This window comes from Mercurialis annua, linkage group LG2 (assembly GCF_937616625.2).
Source record: "Mercurialis annua linkage group LG2, ddMerAnnu1.2, whole genome shotgun sequence".
Classification (NCBI taxonomy): Eukaryota; Viridiplantae; Streptophyta; class Magnoliopsida; order Malpighiales; family Euphorbiaceae; genus Mercurialis; species Mercurialis annua.
In genome coordinates this window covers 45,687,032-45,708,496 of record NC_065571.1, presented here as the reverse complement: position 1 = coordinate 45,708,496, position 21,465 = coordinate 45,687,032, and the positions used below count along the sequence as shown (strand labels likewise).

The window sequence follows — 21,465 nt, the reverse complement described above, 5'->3', positions numbered from 1 at the left end:
TTAGTACAATTTCAATGTACATTTAGCCTCAATGCTACACAGTGCAAATATAGAAAAGGTTGAGATTTTATTTGTAAAATTTTAAAACGTTAGGATTCAATATGCTAATAATATGCCTGCCACATATGCAAATAAAGCCGAAAAACGGTTTGGGCTAAAAAATGAAAAAAATAAAAAAATTATAATTTATTTCGTAACGTTTTAAATATTAGATTCAAATCGCTGAAAAGATGAAACATTAGAATTTGTTTTGGCAATACCCCTCATTTTAATCCTTCAGCCAAGAACACTAATAAAATATTTATTTCCACCATAAAAACTAAATTAAAAATCTATATTGATAATTAATTTCTTTAAAAAATATACCTCTCCGTCTAACAAATATGTTTTTAAACTTAGTTTTGTGTATTATAGCCGCAATATGGATTTATAAAAGAAAATCAAATTAGAAAATAGATAACGAGATTAACATATTTCTGTGTATCTATTGGCTGAAATAATTTTAAAAATAAAACCACCAGCCATCATTCGTCATTAAAAGCTATCGAAAAGTTATAATTGGAGCTAGCAAAAATAAAAATATCTCATTTAAAATAGAACATTAGAAATAAAATCTTACAAATTGATGATAGCAAAGATCAAATGAAAACCTGCACATGTATATTTTTAAATTTGCATCAATATTAAAGAAGTTATCACCTTCAATTTGTTTCTCTCCAAAATATTTGCATTGATTAAATTCATATATCCTAGACCCCAATTTTAGTAAGGAAAATAATAGAATGAATAAAATGCATTCTTATAAACTTCAAAAGAAAAAAAATTAACATATGCAAGTTATGTTAGTAATTTAGTACAAAAACAATTTCTATTTGTATGCTTGTGACTTGTACAAAACACTACCAAGATCATCATATGTACAGAATTTTTTATGAGCATAGAAATCTCAAAATCTGTTGTTTTAACTTTTAAGTTTCTTCCATGTTAGTCGGTTATCGAGGAGTAGTTGTAGGAATGACTCCGCTAACAAGGTCGCTGCCAGAAACATAGGTTGACATGTATGTATGTTTCGCCACCATCGAGGATGAGGATGGGGATACAGTCTTTTCAGAATCGGTGCTCATTGAATCTGTTGTTTTGGTATGTGACTCTGGTTTTAAGTCCTCGTACCACATCGGCAGTTGTAGGTCTTGCATCTGTGTCGTCTTGGCAGCATTTGAGAACCAAATCCAGAAACTTCTCAACACAGTCCGAAGGATAAGAACCCATTCGTTCGTCGATGACTGAGAATATCATGCCAGATTGATATGAAACTTTTACCTCTTTATTTTACTATTAGGCCTTTTACTAACATCATTGGCATGTTTGGCTTCTCTTTGCTAATTAGAGGTCTCGTCTCGTTATTTATTAAGGGTTTAATGGTATTATCAGTAGAAATAACAGTCACCACCACCATTAATAATTGATAAAACAAAAAGAAATTAGTTAATCACAAATAAACAATGACTTTGTGACAGAACTTTCTAACGAACAAATCTGGGTTTTTTGATATTTGGGTGCCTCATAGGCACCCAAATTTCCATTGTTGTGCCTCTTTCGGAAATAATTCCGAAAGAGTGCCTGGACCCACATGTTCCGCATTCTAGAAATGCGGAACATGTGGGTCCAGGCACTCTTTCGGAATTATTTCCGAAAGAGGCACTGATCCGGAAATTTGGTTGCCTTTGAGGCATCCAAATATCAAAAACCCACAATGTCACTAACAAATTTGTGAGGAATAAGTGTTTGTTTCTCATATTGTCTAAAAATAATAAGATGTGCATAATATGATTCTCCCGTGAAATATGAAGAAAACGCAATCCAAATTCATTGCTAAATCTTGTTTTCAACATTACAAAACTTAGTGCAAAATGAGCGAGTAAAAAATAAGTATTTTGCCGACAAATTATTCAAATAAAAAGGTTGTTTGATTAGAAAATAAATTTACGAGGACAAGATGTAAAATAAAATTTATGAAGAGCGAACTAAATAAAAATCAAAAAGTACATGAGCCTCTATATGAGTTCATCATATTCTATTAAAAAGGATAATGAGTAAAAAAAAGCAATCTCAAATATTCTTACTACATTGTTATATATAGTACTATCATTTAGGAGCTAGAAACGCTGCTTGCTGCGAGGACCTTGGGAAGCTTGACCACTTCTCAGCCAATTTCAAACCATAATTATTGTTATAATGACGGAAGATCATCTTGTCCAATACTCTTGAATTCTTGAGCAAGAACTGGAGAAATTCGACTACAACTCGAGTTCTTATCAGGCCAGATACCTCGATGGTCTTGAGATGGGAATCCAAACAACTCGGTATCTCTGCATTTGTCCAATAACCCTTTCTATAGCCATTAGATTTCGACTGCAGATAACATTTTTTCTTAGCCTAACAGTTAATTACTAGAAGTGTTTTTTAAGCTGAAGCAAATAAGACTAGAAAGTAACTACATACCTTAGAGGACCTACCGTAGTCGAAAAATATATCTAACTTCTCCAGCTTAGGTGAGCATTGAAGAACGCGTTCAATCCCACAGAGGTACTCTTCACCGTGACAGTCGACATTTAAAGATTTCAAATTTGATGATAGAGACGCCATAACATCCATTCTCAATGTCGAGAGAGCCTTGGCATATAAGAGAGACATGTAATCCAGAAATCACTATCAATTTCTATGTCTCATTCCAAAAAAGTCTCAACTCTTTATAGCATGTTATCACAATCTTTTGGTTAATTGCGAAGCCACAACGTTTTTATAAGAATGGAATACAAATATAAAATTTCGGAATTTCTATAGAGTTCTTAAAAATGAAAACGAAACACCAAAATATAAAACTTGGCAAGTTCATGTGCAACATAAACATGAATCATTAAATGATATCTAACCATTAGAGTAGAAAATGACAATCACCGACTACAGGAAAAAAAACTAGTGAAAATTCGAAACAAATAGAAGCACATTGTCTACAATGATATAATATCAATAACAATAAACAAAGTTCCATGAATTTAGCTGCAAGAGAGAAAAGAGAATATATGTTACCAGAGTACAGAAATTCGCTAGTTGTAGTTGCTCAGCAGAAAGGACATTCTCAACGAGCTCCTTAAGCATATTAGGAAACCACTCTTGGTAATAATCTTCACCATCTTCATCATCTTCATCATCTGTAAATTCAATATCCAGGGTAGCTTTAACTAAAGATGACATATTCATCAACTTACACCTGAGATTATCCCGAGTCCAGTAAAGTTTTAATGTCTCGACATAAGGACCCACAATTTTAAGCTCAAATTCACAACCCTCAAAATAAAATTCTTTAACGTTTATGACCAAATTTTTCAACTTAGGTTTTAAAGATAAGTCGAGTAATTTGATTCCATGGCAGTAGTTCAACTGTAAGTCCTCAAGAAGTGGAGTCCCATACAAAATGTTTTGAATGTCTTCATCAGTCAAAGTTGATTGCCGTATGCTCAACTCTTTAAGGGCTGACCATGAAATTCTCTCATCAGGCACAAATTTGCAAAACTTAGTAGTTAAACTTCGGATATTGGAATTAGAGTATAGGAATTGAGGCAACAAATAACAAGTCGAGCTTCCACTAAATTCTAATGTAAGGGACTCAACTGCTCTTCCCACAGCTAATTGAAGCCAGGACTCAATTGAAGGATACAGTTCTTGTAAATCTGAAATTTTGATGGAGAAATTATTGAGCTTTGAAGAAGAGTGGAAGGCTAGTGTTTCGTTGACAACTCTTTTTATGATGTTCTTACGTTCATTATAGGGGAAGTCATATTGAGAGAGAGTGATGTTAGGCACATAGGTCCATAGATGCTGCCATCTTTTAGACAAAACACATGTCTTTGCACATAATTTGGTTGATGGTAAAAGAGAGAGGATATGGATGATAATCGCATCAGGCAACTCACTAATGCGATCTTCTCCAACAGATTTGAGTCTCCTATTAGCTTTTTTCTTGTTGCTATTCATTTCCAAAACCCTAGCTTCCTTCAAGAAGTTGGAGCAGTAGTAAGTCACAATTACAAATTTACAAAACACAAAAATAATTAAACACCCAAAACCATACAATCAGCAGACTCAACTTTTCATGTCACAAAACAATTCGTGTATAAACAGAAATCTAATATGGACCCAGAAACAGAAAATTAGAGACTACCCAGTAGTGGTGTATAAGGCAGCATGCAACAAGAAATCAATGTCAATTTCAAACATATATACACACAATTAGCAAGCATTAAGCCTAATAGAAGCTCATAATCTTCAATAGAGCACATTTGCATGTGTGGGTGAATTCTAAAGAAGAAATTAAAGAGAGAGGATATGAATGATAATGGCATCAGGCAACAGATTTGAGTCTCCTAATAGCTTTTTTCTTCTGGTTATTCATTTCTGTAACCCTAGCTTTCTACAAGAATATGGAACACAATTACTAAACTTTTCATGTGACTAAACATTTGGTCTATAAACAGAAATCTACTAACAGACAATTAGAACTACCCATTTGATGTAGTAAAATTTCACAGAACACAAAAAAAAAATCATTGAACACCAAAAACCATACATCACCCAATTCAACTTAGAAATCTAATATGAAGCGAGAAACAGAACCCATGTGAAGAAATTAAAGAACTAACCTTGCGAGTGAGTGTTCTTAAACACCAAGAACTAACCTTCTTTTGACGGTAATAAGCAGAGAGAAAGGGTTTGCAATGACAAGATTTACAGATTTGCCGCCAACAGGCTTTACATATTTCCCTCCGTTTTGGAAATAAAAAGACTGAAAAATTGAGAATTAAAAATCCGATTAACTTAACTATTTATAAAAATATAAAAAAATAAAAACTGGCATTTATAACAATATGGCATTTAATAGATATCGGTATAAAATTGGTGTAATTTTAATATATTTTTAGTTTATTTATAAATAAAAATACATTTTAATAAGTACTTTTAATGTACTGTTTGTTCAACTTTAACATATTTTAATAGTTTTTGTAGGTCTGCTATTACTATAATTTCAATGTACTTTTAACCTTAAGGCTATAAAGTGCAAAAATGCAAAAGGTTGAAATTTTATTTGCAAAATTTTAAAACGTTATGATTTAAATTGCCAATAATATGGCTACCACGTATGCGTATAATTGCCGGAAAACGCTTTGGGATACAAAAATAAAAAAAAAAAAAAAAGTTACACTTTCTTTCGTAACATTTTAAATCGCTAAAAATGTGAAATATTAGAATTTGTTTTGCCAATACCCCTCCTTTTAATCCTCCACCCAAGAACACTAATAAAATATTTATTTCCACCATTAAAACTAAATTAAAAATCTACATTGATAATTAATTTCTTTACAAAATATTTCTCTCCGTCTAACAAATATGTTTTTAAACTTAGTTTTGTGTATTATAGCCGCAATGTGAATTTATAAAAGAAAATTAAATTTGAAAATAGATGACGTAAGATATTTATACGTATTTATTGGCTGAAATAACTTTGAAAATAAAACCAACAGCCTCAGAAACTTAGAGAATAGCCAATTGGCCATCATTCGCCATTAAAAGCTATCGAAAAATTATAGTTGGAGCTATCGAAAATAAAAACATCTCATTTTAAAATAGAATGATAGAAATAAAATCTTACAAATTGATGATAGCAAAGATCAAATGAAAAATTGAACATATACATTTTCCAATTTGCATCAATTTTAAAGAAGTTATCGCCTTCAATTTGTTTCCAAAATATTTGCATTGATTAAATTCATATATCTTAGATCCCAATTTTAGTAATGAAATGAATAAAATGCATTCTTGTAAACTTCAAAAGAAAAAAAATTTACATATGCAAATTATGTTAGTAATTTAGCATCACTCATCACAACAAAAACAGTTTCTATTGCTCTACATGTATGTTTGTGACTTGTACAAAACACTACCAAGATCATCATATGTACATAATTTTTTTTATGAGTATAGAAATTTCAAAATCTGTTGTTTTAAGTTTCTTCCGTGCCGGTCGGTTCTCGAGGAGTAATGGTAGGAATGACTCCGCTAACAAGATTGCTGCCAGAAACATCAGTTGACACGTTTGGATGTTTCTCCACCATCGAGGACGAGGATGAGGATACAGTCTTCTCAGGATTGGTGCTCATTGGATTTGTTGTTTTGGCATGTGACTCTAGCATCATATGCCATATGGTTTTGAGTTCTCGTACCACATCGGCCATTGAAGGTCTTGCATCCGTCTCGACAACATTTGAGAGCCAAATCCAGAAACTTCTCAACATAGTAAGAAGGATAAGAACTCATTCGTTCATTGATAACTGAGAATATCATTCCAGATTGATATGAGAATATCATAACAGATTAATACGAAACTTTTCCCTGTTACAGGTAACAAAATTGTTACATATGGTATATATGTTTGTAAATGACCTCTCTGCCCATTACGGGTGTATTGGTACTTTGACTTGGTTCAAAAGTAAGATCATCCCTAATTTATGACAGATTTGTGAGAAATAAGCATGTAAAGTCCGGTAGGCTCAGTCGGAGCCGGTCTATGAACAAGTCTAGATGATTATATACCTCTCAAATGTCATCTATCACGAACCTAAATCTCTCTCTCTTTTCACCTATCACTAATAGATGATGATTTTTTTCCCTTTCGGAAATAGTTTTTATAGTCATTTTTGGTGAAGAAGAAGACACAACATTCAAGTTACTAATTGAAGTGAAAAGACTTCACTTTGAAAAGAAATATTTAAGTAATTAACATCCTTATAGCAGCTGACGTTTCGCTAACATCATTGGCATGTTTGGCTTAGCTTTATTAATCAGAGGTCTCATTGTTATTTATTAAGGGTTTTTTGGTATTATCAGAGAATTAACAGTCGCCAACCACCATTAATAATTGATAAAGCAAAAACAAATCTCAGTTAACTACTAAAAAAACAGTGACTTTGTGATGGAAAAATCCATCACTAATTTATGACAGTTTTGTGAGAAATAAGCATGTATTTCCCATATTGTCTAAAAAAAGATATGCATATTATGATTCTCACGGGAAATATGAACAAAACGCAATTCGAATTCATAGCTAAATCTTGTTTTCAACTGGGGAAACAAAAAATTGATATAATTAAGAAAAAGTTATGAAACTCAAGAAGAAATAAATGAGTAAAAAATAAGTATTCTACCGAAAAATTTAAAACAAAAAGGTCGTTTAATTCGAAAATAAATTTTACGAGGACGAGATGAAAAGTTAAATTTATGAAGGGCTAATTAAATAAAAATCAAATAGTACATGAGCCTTCATAGGAGTTTATCATATTTTATCTAAAAATGGATAATGAGTTAAAAACTAATCTGAAATATCCTTGGTACATTGTTGCATATTGTATTACCATTTAGTAGCTACTGGAAACACTGCTTGCTGCGAAGACCTTGGAAAGCTTGACCACTTCTCAGCCAATTTCAAACCAGATTTATGGTCAGAGTGACGGAAGATCATCTTCTCTAATATATTTGAATTCATGAGTAAGAACTGGAGAAATTCAACTACAACTCGAGTTCTTATCAAGTCAGATACCTCGATGGTCTTGAGATGGGAACCCAAACAACTTGGTTTCTCTGCATTTGTCCAATAACCCTTTCTATAGCCATCAGATTTTGACTGCAGATAACGCTTTTTCTTAGCCTAACAGCTATTGACTAGAAGTGTATTTTAAGCTGAAGCAAATAAGATTAGAAAATAACTACATACCTTAGAGGACCTACCATAGTCGAAAAATATAACTAACTTCTCCAGCTTAGGTGAGCACTGAAGAATGCGTTCAATACCACAGAGATACTCTTCACCGCGACAGTCGACATTTAAAGATTTCAAATTTGATGATAGAGACGCCATAACATCCATTCTCAATGTTGAGAGAGCCTTGGCATATAAGAGATACATGCAATGTAGAAATCACTATCAATTTATATTTCTCATTCCAGGCAAAATGTAAAAGCAAAAAAGTCTCAATTCTTTACAGCATATTATCACAGTATTTTGGTTAATTTGCAAAGCCACAGCGTTTTTATAAGAATGGAATATAAATATAAAAATTTCGGAATTTTCAAAGAGTTCCTAGAAATGAAAACGGAACACCAAAATATTAAACTTGGCAAGTTTTTATGCAACACAGACATTAATCATTGAATGATATATAACCATGAGGGTAGAAAATGACAATTACTGACTACAGAAAAAAAACTAGTAAAAATTAGAAACAAACAGAAGCACATTGTCTACAATGATATAATATCAATAACAATAAACAAAGTTCCATGAATTTAGCTGCAAGAGAGAAAAGAGAATATATGTTACCAGAGTACAGAAATTCGTTAGTTGTAGTTGCTCAGAAGGAAGAACATTCTCAACGAGCTCCTTAACCATATCAGGACACCACTCTTGGTAATCATCTTCACCATCTTCATCATCTATAACTTCAATATCCAGGGTAGCTTTAACTAAAGATGACATATTCATCAACTTGCACCTGAGATTATCCCGACTCCAGTGAAGTTTTAATATCTCGACATAAGGACCCACAATTTTAAGCTTAAAATCATAATCTCTATCCCCAAAATAAGATTCTTTAACGTTTATGACCAAGTTTTTCAACTTAGGTTTTAAAGATAAGTCGAGCAATTTGATTCCGTGGCAGAAGTGCAACTGTAAGTCCTCAAGAACTGGAGTCCCACACAAAATATTTTGAATGACTTCATCATTCAAAGTTGCTTGCCGTATGCTCAACTCTTTAAGGGCTGACCATGAAATTCTCGCATCTGGCACAAATTCCCATAACTTAGTAGTTAAACTTTGGATATTGGAATTAGAGTATAGGAATTCAGGAAACAAATAACGAGCAGAGCTTCCATTAATATTTAAAGTAAGGGACTCAACTGCCCTTCCCGCAGCTAATTGAAGCCACGACTCAATTGACTCATACAGGTCTTGTGAATCTGGAATTTGGATGGAGAAATAATTGATCTTTGAAGAAGAGTGGAGGGCTAGTGCTTTGTTGACCACTCTTTCCATGATGTGATGCTCACATTCATCATATGGGAAGTCATATTCAGTCAAAATGATGTTAGGCACATAGGTCCAAAGATGGTGCCATCTTTTGGACAAAACTGAAGTCTTTACACATAATTTGGTTGATGGTAAAAAAGAGAGGATATGGATGATAATCTCATCAGGCAACTCACTAATGCAATCTTCTCCAACAGATTTGAGTCTCCTATTAGCTTTTTTCTTCTGGGTATTCATTTCCGAAACCCTAGCTTCCTTCAAGAAGTTTGAGCACAATTACAAATTCACAAAATACACAACAAATCAATGAACACAATTACAAATTCACAAAACACAATGACTAAACTTTTCATGTGACTAAACATTTGGTCGATAAACAGAAATCTACTATGGACCCAGAAACAGAAAATTAGAACTACCCATTTGATGCAGCAAGTCAGAATTACAAATTCACAAAACACAAAAAAAAATCATTGAACCCAGAAACAGAAAATTAAAGAGTAGCCACTAAAAAGTAATGGTGTAAAAGGCAGCATGCAACAACAAATTAATACATATATATACATGAAGTAAAAAATGTAACAAACAAGCTTTACCTATCTTTAATTCTTGAAATACATGTACAGATGAATATCTGAAGAAATTAAAGAACTAACCTTGAGAGTGAGTGTTCTTAAACAAGCTTTACCTAGCTCCTTCTTTTGACGGTAAGCAGAGAGAAATGAAAAATATTAAAAAATGTAATGACACAATTTCCAGATTTGCTGCGAAGAGAGCTTACATATTTCCCTCCATTTTGGAAATAAAACTGAAAATCATAACCCCACCTTTTATCCCCTTTTCAATTGCACCATGACGTTGCAATTTTATCAGTTACACCCTAATTTACACCTTTGAGTTTCAATTCCACCCTTAAAATCAAATTGGACTCTTTTTCACTCGGAAAAAATTCATAAAAACCCTTATAAAATACTTATTTGAACTCTTTTCCACACACAAAATTAAAAATGGATGACTTATTTTAACTTTTTTCAAATGAAAAAGAGATCAATTTAGCACTTGGGGGTGGAATTGAAAACCAAAAGTGCGAATTAGGGTGCAACTGACAAAATTGCAACGTCAAGGTGCATTTGAAAAGAAGCTAAAAGGTGGGGGATTTTTTGGTGATTAAGCCAAATTATAAATCAGATTAACTTGAGCACTTATAAAAATATTATTGATAAAATTTCAATTGTTTTCCTAAATACTTCTTCCGTTCCAAATTGATAAACAGTTTAGGACAAACACAAGTATTAAATTTTTTAGTAAATCTATATAAAATCATTAATTTTATAAAAATATACCACATTTACCCTTATTTAATGAAATATTGACTTTACCTTTTAGTGGTGTTTGCTCTCTTTTTAATATAAGATAGTATAGCCAATCCGAGACCTCCGTTTCCTCTGGTTTTTCTTCGCATTCAGCCGCGATGTGATCCAAAAAGGGTATCTATGTCATTTTATCATTTAAGCAATAAATGACCGCCTATAATTTGAGACAAAAAAGTAAAATAGTGTTTATCAATTTGGGACGGCGAGAGTATGTTTTTAAACTTAGTTTCGTGTATTATAGCCACAATGTGGAATTATAAAAGAAAATTAAATTATAAAATATATAACGAAATTAAGATATTTTTGTGTATTTATTGGCTGAAATTACTTTAAAAATAAAACCACCAGTAGGGGTGTAAATGAACTGAGCCGAGCCAAAGTTTAGAGTGTTCATGTTCGTTTCGTTTAGCGAACAAGGTGTTCATATTCGGTTCATGTTCAATCGAGCTTTAAACTGAGTGTTTATGTTCGATTCGTTTAAATTTTATAGTGTTTATTTTTAGCTCGTGTTCGTTCATTTAGTCGCTAAACAATCTCGCGAACAAACTCACGAACAATCTCGCGAACGAGCTCATTAAGTACTAAACGAGCTCGATAAGTGCTAAATAAGATCGTTCGCGAGCCCGTTCGTTTAGCAACTAAACGAATGAACACGAGCTCAGCTCGTGTAATTGTTAAACAAATGAACATGAATACGAGCTGGATAAATATAAAAAATAATACCTAAATATTTAGTATATCACTTTTAGATTTAGGGCCAGTGGTTTTACTTTTAGACTTAGTACTCCATCCGTCCCACTAGAATTGTCCACTTTGCCTTTATCACACAATTTAAGAAAACATAATTATTATTATGGAACTTATAAATTTTTTTCTAATTTTTTTATTATATTATTTGAATGAACACAAAGCGAGCTCTAGCAACTCGGTTCGTTTGCAGCCTAACCACCAGCCTCAGAAACTTAGAGAATAGCCATCATTCACCATTAAAAGCTATCGGAAAGTTATAGTTGGAGCTATCGAAAATAAAAACATCTCATTTAAAATAAAACGATAGAAAGAAAATCTTATAAATTAATGAAAGCAAAGATCAAATGAAACCTAAACATGTACATTTTTCATTTTGCAGCAATATTAATAGAAGTTATCGCCTTCAATTTGTTTCTCTCCAAAATATTTGCATTGATTAAATTCATATATCCTAGACTTCAATTTTAGTAATGAAAAGAATAGAATGAAGAAATACATTCTTATAAACTTCAAAAGAAAAACAATTAATATATGCAAGTTATGTTAGCAATTTAGTATCACTCATTACAACAAAAACAATTTCTATTGCTCTACATGTATGCTTGTGACTTGTACAAAAACACTACCAAGATCATCATATGTACATATTTTGAGTATAGAAATTTCAAAATCTGTTGTTTTAAGTTTCTTCCATGTCAGTCGGTTATCGAGGAGTAATGGTAGGAATGACTCCACTAACAAGGTCGCTGCCAGAAACATCGGTTGACACGTATGGGTGTTTCGCCACCATCGAGGACGAGGATGAGGATACAGTCTTTTCAGGATTGGTGCTCATTGAATCTGTTGTTTTGGTATGTGACTCTGGCATCATATGGCATATGGTTTCGAGTTCTCGTACCACATCGGCCATTGAAGGTCTTGCATCTGTGTCGTCTTGGCAGCATTTGAGAGCCAAATCCAAAAACTTCTCAACACAGTCCGAAGGATAAGAACCCATTCGTTCGTCGATAATTGAGAATATCATACCAGATTGATATGAAACTTTTACCTGTTACAGATAATAAAATTGTTACAAATGGTAAACATGTTTGTACTGACATCTCTTTCCATTGCGGGTATGCATTTGGTATTTTGGGTCGGTTCAGAAGTGGAATGGAAAAGATCAATCCATCTATTGAAGAAAATAAAACAAGATAATGGTGCAACTAGAAAATCTTTATACTAATATTGTCATGGCTATAACTAAGAAGTGAAATGAAGTTACCTCTCGGACAATGTTTTTTCCATGTGAAATTGGTTGCATTCCGGTCAAGAGCTCCAGAAAAACGACACCAAGGCTATAAACATCGCTCTTGTCCGTCAATTTATGTGTTAGAAAATACTCCGGATCAAGGTAACCCTGCAAAGTTAATACAATGTCTCAGATTTGTGGACGATGCCATTTGTTATTTAGACTATTTATCAACTGGAGGATGTCCGGAATAGACTGAAGCCATTTGTTAGAAGTTAATACTACAAATAAGGATATTTAAGTTACTAAAACAAGAAGTTTTCATGACATTGATGTGTATTTGCAAGTTTAAGACATTTATTAGTATCCTTTCTAAAATGTGCAAATATAGGCTAGCTAGCAAATAGATAATGCTGAGGGAAAACAGAAGAAAGATGGAAGATGAAGATGTCAATAAATCCCCCAGTGAAGTCAAACCCGGTATTTAGCAGCTTTATCAGAGACAAAAAAATTGAGAAGACTTACTGGTGTACCCTTTACGACGGTTGAAACATGACCTGGCATAGCCCCTTCAATATCTGGAACTGGGGCTAGTATGGAAAGTCCAAAATCTGCAACCTTTGCATTATAAGCAGAGTCAAGTAGGATGTTGCTTGCCTTGATATCACGATGGAATATCGGAGGGTCAGCTTCTGTATGCAGGTAGAGGATACTCTTTGCTGAGCCCAAGGAAATTCTCACTCGCGTTGCAAAACTCAGCGGCTCTTTAGCCTTGGCTGCAATACCACATAAAGGATTAATCCACTACATATTTTGTTGTTTAAGGATAGAGAACTTTAGGTTAAATGATAGATTCTTGTCAAAAAAAAAAAATATACAGAAAATTACTATCTTAAGCTAATTCTTGCTTACAATTTTTTTCAGATAGCAATGATCAATAATAAAAAGATAATCCAGTTGAGAAATATGAGATTTACCAGAAAGATGATCTCTTAGAGTGCCATTTGGCATAAACTCGTAAACCAGCATCTGCAGGAACAATGTTAATGCACATCAAGCTTCCAACGACTGGAACCAAATGCATATAATATGCGGCTTATATGCAGTACATGAAAATATAATTTCTGACATTGAATGTGAGCTTTAAGCACTTTTTAACATACAATGTCAATGGCTTAATTTTTCTATTGACGGTAGTCACCCCTTTTGTTTATGCTATTTTAATTTCATAAAATATAATAAATAGCCAATTCTTTTTCATTTTTCTGACGGACTAAAATTTATCACGAAGCGCAATTCAATTATCAAGAAGCGACGATAGATTAAAGATCTCTCAGTAACAAAATGGATTCGCCTATGAGCTATATTAGTTTTATTTATTTTGTATTGTTTGTCTTTTTTATGAATGTTTTATTTTGTACTTTCTTTATGAAAGGTCTGTTGTCCTTTCACTGTGAAAGGTTTGTTGTCTCCTTTTTAGAAGGAGTTGTTGTCTCTTTTTTAGAAGGAGTTATATCAAGTGTTGATTGAAGGATGCTGTGAGTTTGCGGGTGTTTGGAGAAGTTTGAACGAAGAGTGATTGAAGACTGCACTTAATTCGCGAAACAGTTAGTAATTTATTTTTATTTTCGTAAGTAAGGTCTGCGAATTAGGCAGCATGTTGTCTGTTCCATGTCAGGTCATCGGGTTTAATTTTCAAATTATCCCGAGTTTCTTACAAATGTAACTGTTTCATATTCAATTTAATGAGATCCGATGAATTCAAAAAAAAAACATACAATGTGAATTTTAAATCATGTGACTCATAAATAAAATACCTTGGCTAATGTTGTTTCTTTATTTTTCTTGAAGCTATTCAGATAACAAAGCATTAGATTTTTACTCTACTCAGAAGCTTTACCAATTTTCAAGAATTAACTTCCTTGGAGGCACATGGTTTAATTGAAAATTCCTAAAATGTAATCAGAATTATATTTCTATCTCAATTATCATATTAGTTTCGATACAAAAATAATGGAAACAATTGGATTCAATAGTCCAATGCATCTTGATTGGAACCCTCACATAACCCAATTTAGCATTGTGGCTTACCATGTTAGCAATGAATTTATGCAAGTGAAGGCTAAAAAAGGTGAAGTTAGAAATTTGAGAATTACAAGAGAGTACCTGTTCACCTTCTTCATCACAATATCCAACCAAAGATACAAGATTCCTATGATGCAACCTTGATAAGAATTCTATTTCTGTTAGGAACTCCTTTTCACCCTGTAAAGAGTGCTCTTGAGCTCGCTTTATGGCCACAATGGTACCATCAGCCAAAATGCCTTTATAAACTTTTCCATATCCTCCTTGACCAACTTGAGCGGAGCTACTGAAATTATTTGTAGCTAATGCCATTTCAGCATATGTGAAATCCTTCACACCGTCAATTTTCAAGGAGGCTTTAGATGCTACACGCAAACATGAGCACGTGTTAGAGATGAAATTATTTAGAACAATAGAACTCCCAACACTCTAGCAATATAGTGCATCAATCTCTTAAAATTGCAATGTCATCTAAAAGTACAAATAACATCTGATATTTAAGCGTACACAAAGCACTTAAGAGAGAACATCATAAAAAGAAAATCATATATGAAGATGAACATTCATGGGAATAAGAACATTTACTATGACGTCTTTTTGAAACTGCAGTGTACTTCTTCAAATGGGCCCTCATCATAAGAAGTGTAATAATTGCAGATACTGTGACTGCACCTGCAATAGCGGCCACTACTATGCCAGCCAATGCACCCTTGCTTATACCAGATTTTGATGAAGGAACAATAACTGTGACAATATGGAAACTGTAAGCATAATCAAATCAAATCTGTGTAACATTTTTTTCATGTATATGTCTACAAGAAGGCGAGCAGACATAAATCTGGCACGACTTGAATTAAATGAAGCTTTTATACTAACTCAATTTTATAGGTTAAAATAGGATGCAAAGTTGCTAAAGTATAACATTATGCCAGAGGGGTGACTTGCATAGGTCAAACAAAGTGCAACTACAAATATTTAACTCTCACTTACATATCCTGAATGAAACTGTGTACTGCATGCCCATTTTGGCAAGCTTCAAATATGAACAGAATTAGCATAACATTGATGCGAACTACATGTTCTGCCTTTTTAACAAATAATTTTTTTCATCGAGTCCTAATTAGTATTTAAAACTGCAAACTACAAGGTTGTTTTTCCTATTCTGTAGCATATACATGTTTACAGAGCCATGGAGGAATAATAATTTAATCTTCTAATAAGTGCAGAATCCAATATCTATGAAGTCAAATAACTTCACATTTTCTACCTTGAAAATATATGTACTATCAAATAAAATAGACATAAGTATCATTTCAATCTAGCAATAATTCAAGTTCTGAGACAAACCATTTCTATAAGGATCCAACAGAGTGAAGTAGAGAAGTTCATAGGGTCCAAATATATCACTATCGGGAATTTTCCATCCAGTAAACTTTCCCATGATGCGCAGAACTTCAGTTGTATTAAAAATGTGAGTATTGTTCTCATAGACAGGAAACAGCAGCAAGTGCATTTTCAACCTAGGTCCTTCTTCCCATTGGAATGTTTCAAGGTGTAGTTGATAAAGATCCAATTTGAGACCAGAGGTCAAATATCCCTTAAACCATTCTTTGTAGGGATTAAAATCAGAGAATCCAGGACTTTTCAACCGGTATCCGACAATTAGAGGGGCGGCACAAAAACAAGATATAGGAGATGTTGGGGAATATACGAAAGGAGATGGGCATGCTTGAATAGGACAGGCAGAGGAAGTGTTTGTCAAACTCGGATTGTGAAGATCCTCAATCCGAGGTCGACAGAAATCGAGTAAATTGGCATTTGAGCATGCAGGGTTTCCTCCAAGCCTGAAAAATTATTTTGGGACAATCATCAACAAACTCTACAGTGTGTGGGGACAAATGAATTGGAAACATTAGATATAAGAAGTTAAAAGCAGAAGCAAACCAGAGTGTGACATTCTGAGGGAGACTAATAGCATTTCCACTGCCAGAAATGTTTGACAGTTTATTGTTCTCAAAATCCCTAAAATAACAAAGAATGAAAAACCAACCATTAATTAGAAAAATGAGTATGCCATGCAACAAAGTTATAAAACATCCTAGAGGTAACACCATTACTCTTAATAGAGGATAATGAGATCAGAAATAAGTAACTCGGTTAGATTCTAATAATAGATAGCTAATGTGTGTAAAAATATTATTTTTGCCTGCAAATATGTCTCTACAACACTTCTATGAAGGAACAAGTTTAAATTGTTACTCTAATACTTACAAGATAAGGCTTTCTGATGCATTCAGTATCCGACTTTGCCAAATGGCAGCGGGAATGGAGCCGTTCAATGAGTTGTTTGCCACTGACCTGTTATTAAAATGGTAAAGTTGAGCTCTATCTTTTTATAACAGAGTTTGGTTTTTGCCAGGTTTCAATTGATCTTATTTATCAGCATTAGACTAATACAGCTTTAAGGACATGATGAAATGTGAATTTACTGAGCTCCATACAACAATATTTTTAATGGCAAATAAGAATAAGGATCATGATATGCTTACAGTTTCTGAAGACGAGTCAGGTTCGAAAAGTTGGAAGGAATAGTTCCAGTAAGATTGTTGTTGGATAAATCACTGTAAAATATTGTTTAGCTAGTGAATGTTGCAGCAAAATAAACAGTACGATAATGTAAGGGATTTAACTGCTTGAGAAACTTAGGCAATTACTTTTACCAACGCATGTAATCTACTTTATCATAAATGCCATCAAAATGAAAGTGGTGCAACATTTGCAAGAGAGAGACATCTTACATAGTGGTAATATTCTCAGAAATCTTCCCCGGTGGTATGGATCCATTTAAATGGTTTGAACTGAGGTCTCTGAAATTTACATCAAAATATTTGCTAGTCAGAGAAAGGAACCAGCATAGATCTTACAACATGACTAATGATTAATATAGGAACAGCCCAAAAATTAAACTTACAGATAATTGATTTCAAAGAATAAATAAAAAGAAAAGATAACTTACAGATAACCAAGATTTTGTATTCTACTCAGGTCAGGAATCGGACCCTGCAAGCTGCAGTTTCTGAGACTCCTGATAAGGACAAAAGTAAAAGAAAGATATGTGACACACAGACTTTGATTAAAATATTTGGAAGCGCATTCAGCATATCATAGCTAGTTGGAATTACATATTTGCATTGGGCAACAGCAGAGTGCTTCAACTTTACTGCACATATAATATGCTCCATTTTAAGAAAGGCAATGAAATAGAGTATGATCTTAGTGAAGGACTTTGCATGATCTAGGTTAGCACACCCAAATTGCAGTCATATAATTCTATATAAGCAACTTGAAATCAGCCCTTCTAAATATTCTCAATATATATATGGTTGAATCATCAGGTTCCAGCCGACGGAGACAAGCAAACTCATGCACAAGCAAGATTCTTTTTTCACATTTCTAGAACATTATTTATACCATATGTGTGTCGACTTGTTAAGTAAAAAAAAAAAAGAGGTATCATAATAATTAGAGAAGTACTCAAAGTAAAAGCTCAGCTAATAGTAGAGAGAGACCAAAGAATATTAAATTAGGCTTGAATGTTGAGCCTGGCACAAGTTTGAAGTACAAATTCAATTGTCAGAGCAGTATAGTTATGTGCTGCAATGTTTTAGAAGAAATATGAAATGGTGATGATGTGAAGCTGATAATTGAACTACTATAATTCTTTTCTCATTGCACCTCAAGAAAATCCCAAGCCTAATCAAAAAAGAGATGCCAGCATCGTTCTCTACATCAATACCTATTGAAATGAGCTAGAAATTTCAGGTTAAAATTTTCACTTACAATTTCAACAGTTTAGCCATGTTGCTATAGGACTCTGGAATTGTCGCCCCATCAAAGTGGTTGTTATCTAATTGACTGCGTACAGAGAAAAAGTAAATAAATAAATGAAGAAATTTAGGACAAACCTATGCAGCTAACATCTGCAAAGAATATGACATAAGAACACATAAACTCCAGCTTCATCTCTGACAAAATTGAGAATCCATACAGTATAAGTAAGTTCGGCAATTCAGAGAATTCTGGAGGTAGATATCCTGATAAGTTGTTGTTATCCAAAAGGCTGCAAAGTTGATCGTTAGGAATGAGCATAGCAATAAAGCAGAGTTAACAAGAGTAGAACTAAAATGAACTTTTTTTTAGATGTACAGAGATCCTTTTTGCAGGTCATCATTGACACTTAAGCCCAGCCAATCACCAACTTACAAGTGAACAAGCATTGGTAATCTGGATAATTCTGGTGGGATTTGCCCGCTAATTGAATTGTTGTTCATGTGGCTGCCAAAAAGAAAATACATAAGTATTATAGAGCAAATATTAAGTAAAAGAATCAAGCTATATGGGCCCTGGTTTTATTCTAAATAGCATGATAGAAACTCTCACAAGTGCTTAGTTTTGTTCAAGAGAGAAAATGACGCAGGGATTGGTCCCGATATATGGTTTTGGTCAATCTGTATTCTGTCCAAGTTCGGAAGATAGCCAAGCTCTTCAGGCAAGGGCCCTGTTAGTTGGTTTCCATTCACAAGCCTGAAAGCATAAGTATCATAGAATAAGAAAACAAATAAAAGGCATAGAGCATGGTTATACAGCAGTTAGTAAACAACTATGTTCGGAACAGTTCTATGATTAGCATTAATCAAATTATCCACAGAAGTTTAAAACAAAAATCATTTTCATATGTGCAAATGCATCACACTGTGATGAGGTTGAGTGAGGAGTTTGGCTTACAAGAGTTCCAAAGATTTGACATCACCGATCTCCTTTGGTATGCTTCCAGTTATGTTGTTCCACATAAAATCCCTTCCACAAAGAAACGGTTATCAGGAGCCAGGCAGAATGTTTTTGCCAAAAAAAGGACAGTGAAGCCAATGTCCTTTTCAATAGAGATTCTTGCAGAAACAAGAGAAATTGTCCTTACAATATTTTCATATAAGAAAAGAGACCAAGTGATGGTGATAAAGTTCCAGACAGGTTCATATTATATAATTGCCTGCAAAGGAAAAAAAGGAACATATCATTGCAAATTTCTTCTTAAAAAGACCCAGTACCTAAATTTAGTTTGAAGAAAGTTTCATTAAAACTATCTAGTTTTTGGAGCTCGTTAAGTAGCGGTGCATATGTAAGCAAGAAGAGAGAAATCATATCATTTCCAGAAGAGAGAAACATAATAGTAGATTCTCAAATGTAATAAGATATTGGTGATCTATCTTGATAACTACTGAGCTCCAGCATATAGCTTCTGATCCAGAATTTAGTGAAACTGAAAACTGAAAACTAAAAGCTTGTTCCTCGGCAAAAGCTAAATTGATTCTTCTGCATATTTAAATATACAATCTAAAACACTTGCATACACATAAATGAAGGAAAAAAGAATAAGAAACTGAAATCGTACAATTCGCTCACATGTAGATAGCCATCAGCCATTGGTTCACTGAAGCATAAAACTCCGTTCCATTTCGATGTGCACGGATCCCCACGATCCCAATTGCTCAAGTTTCTATTGATATCAATCAAACTTTTCCTGACGTCCCGCAATGCCTTCACTACAAATTTGAGCATATACTCTAATCAATCTTTCATTCACTTTACCAACTAAAGTGGTCAACGTTTCTCAAATCTCTTGCATCAAATCAACATTCAACCAATTCTAAAACTTATCCTATATCATCCACTACAGCATCATTAATAGCCTCAGTTTCTGCTCAAAACAGCTCATGGATATGACAACATGCATTCAATCTACATACATGGATTGACTTGAAATCCAATAATACCTTAAATCCAACTTTGATCATATTGATTTGATTAAAAACTTTACAAAAAACACTAAAAAAACAGCACTTAAAAAATAGAAGCAAAGAAATTTACCTTCAACAGGATCAGTAATATTCTTTTGAGCTTCAATAAGTAGTGGAGACCAACAGAGCCATATAACCAAAACAGCACCAAAAGTGCAGATTCTTGATATAGACATTCCACTCTTAGCAACAGAAACCCCACCAAAAATTCTCAAAAAACTCACCCAAATTGCTAAAAACCCATGAACAGTATCCAATTATTCTCCCTGATAACAAAGAAAAACAAACAAACAACAGACACATAAAAATTCAAACTTTAACAAAACCCACATATACAAACAAAAAACCCAAGTCTTTCCAAATACTGCCAAACAAAAATTCAAAGAAATAGAATAAAGACAAGTCAAAACCTAAATGGTATATGTTGTAGGATTGGACATTAAGTTTCTTTGATAAACTTGAGAAAAAAATGGGAAATATTTTGGTGTTTGGTGTATTTATGACCAAGTCAGCATTAGAAAGGCAAGACAAATGTAAAATATGTTTGATGATGATGAAGGTAGTAAAACTCATCTCTTTCATTTTCACTACACCAGTGTATGCTCAATTATTTAAATTTTTGTTGGTGGTTGAATAAAGAAAAACTTTGCTGCTTCCTTAATGGCTAGTGGGTTTGCTTATTTGACTTTGTTGTAAATTATAATGGAGGCTACATGGGAATTTTCAATGTTTTTATTGCTTGCTTCTTTTTCCTTTGACAGTTTTTACATCTGACTATATTTATTAAGAGCAAATTACTTTTACACCCCTCATATTTCACATAATTCACATTTTAGTCCTTTTTGTTTGAAAATTAAATGATATGGCCCCTCACTTTTATTTCTGTCAACGATTTAGTCCTTACATCCATTTTTGGTGTTAGTCACTAAAGTCAAAAAAACTATATGGTCCCCCACTTTTATTTTTGTCAACGATTTAGTCCCTCACTTTTATTTTTGTCAACGATTTCGTCCCTCATATTTGAAAAGTAAT

The 21,465-nt window shown here is 33.3% G+C and overlaps 3 protein-coding genes across 20 annotated transcripts; all 3 read right to left on the bottom strand.

The window, feature by feature from the left end:
• Positions 1-1,092: 1,092 nt before the first annotated feature.
• Positions 1,093-21,131, bottom strand: LOC126668931 (probable LRR receptor-like serine/threonine-protein kinase At1g06840). 4 transcript variants are annotated; one of them, XM_050362174.2, is made up of 21 exons: positions 20,844-21,131; positions 20,504-20,699; positions 20,028-20,178; positions 19,554-19,625; positions 19,364-19,435; positions 19,019-19,162; positions 18,842-18,913; positions 18,627-18,698; positions 18,419-18,493; positions 17,595-17,663; positions 17,377-17,445; positions 17,128-17,199; positions 16,850-16,936; positions 16,523-16,600; positions 15,926-16,422; positions 15,164-15,322; positions 14,660-14,943; positions 13,471-13,522; positions 13,019-13,269; positions 12,527-12,661; positions 1,093-1,320 (listed from the first exon to the last, which is right to left on the bottom strand). In XM_050362174.2, the coding sequence occupies exons 2-21, from the start codon at positions 20,607-20,609 to the stop codon at positions 1,108-1,110; spliced, it is 2,730 nt and encodes a 909-aa protein (XP_050218131.1). In that variant the 5' UTR covers positions 20,610-20,699; positions 20,844-21,131; the 3' UTR covers positions 1,093-1,107. The 4 variants fall into 4 exon arrangements, with proteins under 4 accessions (XP_050218131.1, XP_050218129.1, XP_050218130.1 ...); XM_050362172.2 differs by lacking the exon at positions 1,093-1,320 and adding an exon at positions 11,910-12,310 and having other exon boundaries at positions 20,844-21,123; XM_050362173.2 differs by lacking the exons at positions 1,093-1,320; positions 20,844-21,131 and adding an exon at positions 11,910-12,310 and having other exon boundaries at positions 20,504-20,807.
• Positions 2,000-4,874, bottom strand: LOC130014696 (F-box/LRR-repeat protein 25-like). Of its 7 annotated transcripts, none has more exons than XM_056104869.1 (4): positions 4,701-4,874; positions 3,091-4,053; positions 2,503-2,673; positions 2,000-2,412 (listed from the first exon to the last, which is right to left on the bottom strand). In XM_056104869.1, the coding sequence occupies exons 2-4, from the start codon at positions 4,033-4,035 to the stop codon at positions 2,146-2,148; spliced, it is 1,383 nt and encodes a 460-aa protein (XP_055960844.1). In that variant the 5' UTR covers positions 4,036-4,053; positions 4,701-4,874; the 3' UTR covers positions 2,000-2,145. The 7 variants fall into 7 exon arrangements, with proteins under 7 accessions (XP_055960844.1, XP_055960841.1, XP_055960838.1 ...); XM_056104866.1 differs by having other exon boundaries at positions 2,000-2,369; positions 2,517-2,673; positions 4,701-4,847; XM_056104863.1 differs by having other exon boundaries at positions 3,091-4,049; positions 4,701-4,846.
• LOC126668934 (F-box/LRR-repeat protein 25-like) lies at positions 7,318-9,954 on the bottom strand. Of its 9 annotated transcripts, none has more exons than XM_056104862.1 (5): positions 9,876-9,953; positions 9,736-9,787; positions 8,432-9,390; positions 7,826-7,996; positions 7,318-7,735 (listed from the first exon to the last, which is right to left on the bottom strand). In XM_056104862.1, exons 3-5 carry the CDS (start codon positions 9,374-9,376, stop codon positions 7,463-7,465), a joined length of 1,389 nt encoding a protein of 462 aa, XP_055960837.1. In that variant the 5' UTR covers positions 9,377-9,390; positions 9,736-9,787; positions 9,876-9,953; the 3' UTR covers positions 7,318-7,462. The 9 variants fall into 9 exon arrangements, with proteins under 9 accessions (XP_055960837.1, XP_055960831.1, XP_055960835.1 ...); XM_056104856.1 differs by having other exon boundaries at positions 8,432-9,394; positions 9,876-9,907; XM_056104860.1 differs by lacking the exon at positions 9,736-9,787 and having other exon boundaries at positions 8,432-8,892; positions 9,316-9,394; positions 9,796-9,906.
• Positions 21,132-21,465: the final 334 nt, after the last annotated feature.

Coding starts and splice junctions, on each gene's coding strand:
- LOC130014696 (XM_056104869.1), bottom strand. CDS start 4,035: ATGAATAGCAACAAGAAAAAAGCTAATAGGAGACTCAAATCTGTTGGA. Junction 2,674..3,090: donor TAGCGAATTTCTGTACTCTG/GTAACATATATT, acceptor TTATATGCCAAG/GCTCTCTCGACATTGAGAAT. Junction 2,413..2,502: donor ACTACGGTAGGTCCTCTAAG/GTATGTAGTTAC, acceptor TGTTATCTGCAG/TCGAAATCTAATGGCTATAG.
- LOC126668934 (XM_056104858.1), bottom strand. CDS start 9,376: ATGAATACCCAGAAGAAAAAAGCTAATAGGAGACTCAAATCTGTTGGA. Junction 7,997..8,431: donor TAACGAATTTCTGTACTCTG/GTAACATATATT, acceptor TTATATGCCAAG/GCTCTCTCAACATTGAGAAT. Junction 7,736..7,825: donor ACTATGGTAGGTCCTCTAAG/GTATGTAGTTAT, acceptor CGTTATCTGCAG/TCAAAATCTGATGGCTATAG.
- LOC126668931 (XM_050362172.2), bottom strand. CDS start 20,609: ATGTCTATATCAAGAATCTGCACTTTTGGTGCTGTTTTGGTTATATGG. Junction 18,914..19,018: donor TTGAACAAAACTAAGCACTT/GTGAGAGTTTCT, acceptor TCTTTTTGGCAG/CCACATGAACAACAATTCAA. Junction 12,662..13,018: donor CCGTCGTAAAGGGTACACCA/GTAAGTCTTCTC, acceptor TTAACTTTGCAG/GGTTACCTTGATCCGGAGTA.